We start from the raw sequence: 3,997 nt of genomic DNA, 5'->3' as shown, positions 1-3,997 counted from the left end.
CCCAGTAGTTTGTGGGTTCATTTTGAAAGTGTCGACCTAGGTGTACAACTAAGACCAGTGATGGTGATGCGGACTAGAACTGCAGTTCACATAAGGTGATGCTTGTGGACTTGCTGCAACTTTTTAATAAGGCGGTGCATAGAGGACTGCACGGGAAAAGGCTGCCTCCTTGTAGAGTTCCAAGCCATCTTTCTCCAGGTACTAACCCTTTGCATAACTGCACGCAGTGCGTTGATTTGTCTGAGAAGTTTGAGTCCTCATGAAAGTTCTGAGCACCTGTGTGCCAAAAATTCGAAAGCCTAAACAGTCAACACTTGTTTTGTGATCACAGTTCAGTCGTCTTTAGAGTTGATTTTCTGCAGTTACTGTTGTTCTTAAAAAAAAAAAATATACATATATGAACCAATATTTAACATATTGTCATGCTAGATGTAGTTGCTTTTTTCTTTGTTTAGTGACCATTTTTGTTACCTGTTTATTGATTTTATTGCAAAGTTTCACTGTGTCGAACTCCATGCACACTTTTTTTAGTGTGGATCAGGAGCACCTTTTGCATATCCAAGCTGTACAAGTGCGGCCTTTACTGCCTTGTACACCAGGGGGTCTTCAATAGTCACTGGTATCTGTAAAGAAACATGCTTTATGAGTTTTGCTTATCCAACCAGCATTGGGAGAGATGCATTCAAGGTATATTTTAACTGGGCGTTGTTTTCTGCGACTTGCAAGGGCAACTAACAAACATTTGTATAACTTTATAGCATTATAACTATGTACAAGAATGTACAAACATCCGTACGAGGGCTCCTGGGTCCAACTTGTCCCGTTCGAAAAATTTGGATAGATTTTCTTTTTGGAACTCTTCAGTGTCCGTGGGTAAGTACAGGATGCCAACTCGCTGAGAATATGAAGGCTGTGAAACTTAAAAGTGATGCCATGAATATATTGCCAAAAACGAACAGTGCTGTCATGCTGTCTACAGCGGGGCTTTCCAAACATGGGATTTTAAAAAAAACAGCTGAAGCCAGTGCATTTTAGAAGTTTGTGCTCTAGCAAATCTGATCTGTTGGTCATGGTAACAAATATCACTGAAAAAAGCAGTATCCTATGAGAAACTTTTATCCATGTGAAATAGATATCCCACTTTTAAATCGTTAGTCAGCCTCAACTTTTTGTATGCTAAAACTTCTTCCAAGATAAAAATGAAGTGTTGTAAGATGTTTTGAAACTACATTAAACTAGGCTACTGGCTGGATGTGGTAAGTACTTGTGTTCCTTGTTTAAAGGCAAGAAATCCATAAATAAAAGGCAGGGAGCAACATCTGCTGCTGCAGTGCTCACAAACATTGCAAACAATTTTCCTGTGCATTGGCATCATCACCAGATAAACTCATTCCCTCCCTGCTGTTTAATATCCTTTATACCTGTCACTTCCTTTATACTGGCCACCGAGCTTTGCATAACATATTGAATACCTTATGGCTCATTTTGTTATTCCAGTGTTCCAAATCTGAAGGTAAGATTTCTTGTCCTACCGTCTTGGTCTTTAATTACTTGCGAGCATGCTAAAGTAGTGCCATTACACGGCTGAAAGCAGAAGAGGGCACAACATTCATTGGTCATATGTGCGGTACATGCCTGCCTAAGGACCCTGGTAAATTTGCATGAAGAATTTGTGCTTCTATGTCTTCATAGGGGGCTGGTTTAATTTGCCTAACATTTTTTTATTAGCACTGTTGGTGTTTACTGTTCTTCTACGGAAGGGGTGTTTTGCAGTTAGTCAAAGCATTGCACCTTGTAGTTTGGCCTACACAAAGATCATTAGAGCGGCCTTGGGCGATTTTTTTTTTTTTTTCCCCCAAGTTTCCTACAACAGCCAATGTCACGAAGTAGGGAAACCTCGGCAGTAATAAACCTAAATGAATCTCCTTTCCACGGAGGTAAAGAGCGATCCGCAGTGCGCGTGGGTGCACACCTTGACTGCCTTTCCCCGTGCTAGGTCTGCGATGGTCTTCCTGGGTATCTTGCCCGAGCGCGTCTTGGGTAACGCGGGCACGCGGTTGCAGAGGCTGAAGGCTGCCACGGGGCCCACGTCGTTGCGCACCAGTTCCACGACCTCCTTGCGGACATTCTCCAACGCCTCCGACGTGTCTGTACAGCAAAGGTCAAATAAAGCGTGCACGTTGCTTTTGGATCTGTTCGATTCGGACGAGTGAGGTTCTCCGTAAATATCGTCATTTACAGCTGTTTTATTTTACTTCAAAACCATTTCAAGCGCGTCATAGCTAGGTGGCTTTGGTCATAGTCGATTTGGGTGAAAAAGGGGGAGGGGGGGGGGTGTAAAGGTTATGAATTCAGCTAATGTAATTCGTAGGACCACAGACTGGGTTTCATACAAGGTACCTACCACTGCTGTCTAAATATTCACACGTTCTATTGATGGCGATATATATTGCTTGTAAGTGTGGCCATAGTTTCCTGTATACGTGTTACGTGGCGTTAAAACGAAATGACTAGGCCTATCATAGCTTAGAATTTATCGGAATTGTGTCATCAGACGTGGCGTTAAAACGAAATGACTAGGCCTATCATAGCTTAGAATTTATCGGAATTGTGTCATCAGAGCGTGCGACCGTCTTGACGAGGTGGCCGAGTGGTTAAGGCGTTGGACTGCTAATCCAATGGGCTCTGCCCGCGTGGGTTCGAATCCCATCCTCGTCGCAATACTTTTTTTTTCTCTCTAGCTGTATGGGACGTCGCCGATATTGTATGTTATCCTTGTGTCTTGTTCTTTGTTTTCCTGTTATTGTTTCCTTTTTTGCATTCCTGTTTGTCTTCAAATTGGTTTACGAGAAAGAAAAAGCACAGTACTGACAATTCTCTGCGGACAACTGATTTAAAAAAAACTGATTTATTTATAGGAAGGGAAAGGCGCGGTAACTGTCTCACTTGTTTTCTGTGGACACTGCGACCGCGCCGTAAGGGAAGGGAGGAAGATGGGAGTGAAAGTGGAAAGAGGAGCCGTAGTGGAGGGTTACGGAGTAATTTCGACCACCTGGGGATCTTTAACGTGCGCTGACATCGCACAGCACACGGACGCCTCTTCGTTTCGTCTGCGGACAACTTAACCGCGCCGTAAGAAAAAGGAGGAAGGTTAGAGTGAAAAAAGAGAGGTGCCGTAGTGGAGGGCTGCGTGACAACGCAGGATGTGGCATATAAAATCTTTACCGCATTAACCCTGGCGTCATGAAAATCGGCCGATGTCAGTGGGTGGAGCTATAGGGTCTCTCAGCGCTTAGTTTTTTTTCTAGCTGTACGGGACGTTGCCGATATTGTGTGTTGTCATTATGTCTTGTACCCCCGCCGGGGTGGCGCAGTGGTTACGGCGCTCGACTACTGTTCCCAAGGACGCGGGATCGAATCCCGGCCTCGGCGGCAGCTTTTCGATGGAGGCGAAAGGCAAGGCGCCCGTGTGCTGTGCGATGTCAGTGCACGTTAAAGAACCCCAGGTGGTCGAAATTTCCGGAGTCCTCCACTACGGCGTCTCTCATAGCCTGAGTTGCTTTGGGACGTTAAACCCCACAAACCAACCAACCAACCATTATGTCTTGTTCTTGTTTACCTGCTATTGTTTTCTTTCTTATATTCCTGTTTGTCTTCAAATTGGTTTACGAGAAAGAAAAGGCGCAGTATCTGTCAATTCTCTACGGATAAAAGCTAGGCGCCCGTGTGCTGTACTGTAGTGGAGGGCTTCGGACTACTGCGCAATAGAGGCTTTCGCCTCATCGCACTTTAGTGGTCCATTGGTTGGTTGGTTCACAGGAAGGGAAAGGCGCAGTACCTGTCACACTTGCTCTGTGGACACCTGAACCGCGCCGTAAGGGAAGGGATGAAGGTGGGAGTGAAAGTGGAAAGAGAGAAAAGGGAGCCGTAGTGGAGGGCTACGGAATAATTTCGACCACCTGGGGATCTTTAACGTGCGCTGACATCGCACAGCACA

At 45.0% G+C, this 3,997-nt stretch overlaps 1 protein-coding gene and 1 non-coding gene across 2 annotated transcripts in view; one reads left to right on the top strand and one right to left on the bottom strand.

Annotated features, from left to right (window-relative positions):
- Positions 1-353: 353 nt before the first annotated feature.
- LOC146191725 (acyl-CoA synthetase short-chain family member 3, mitochondrial) overlaps positions 354-3,997 on the bottom strand; it is a 52,703-nt gene continuing 49,059 nt past the window's right edge. Inside the window, exons 16-17 of the mRNA XM_084600367.1 lie at positions 1,973-2,148; positions 354-623 (exon numbers count right to left, since the gene is read on the bottom strand). Of these exons, the coding sequence (XP_084456493.1) occupies positions 528-623; positions 1,973-2,148 (272 nt within the window). The 3' untranslated portion in view covers positions 354-527. The remainder of the gene's footprint in view (positions 624-1,972; positions 2,149-3,997) is intronic.
- Positions 2,637-2,718, top strand: TRNAS-GCU (transfer RNA serine (anticodon GCU)). Its single transcript has one exon. It is a non-coding gene; the product is annotated as a tRNA-Ser (tRNA).

Source organism: Amblyomma maculatum, chromosome 4 (assembly GCF_055883805.1).
Source record: "Amblyomma maculatum isolate TAMU_Amacu chromosome 4, ASM5588380v1, whole genome shotgun sequence".
NCBI lineage: Eukaryota > Metazoa > Arthropoda > Arachnida > Ixodida > Ixodidae > Amblyomma > Amblyomma maculatum.
This window is presented reverse-complemented; position numbering and strand designations above follow the sequence as displayed.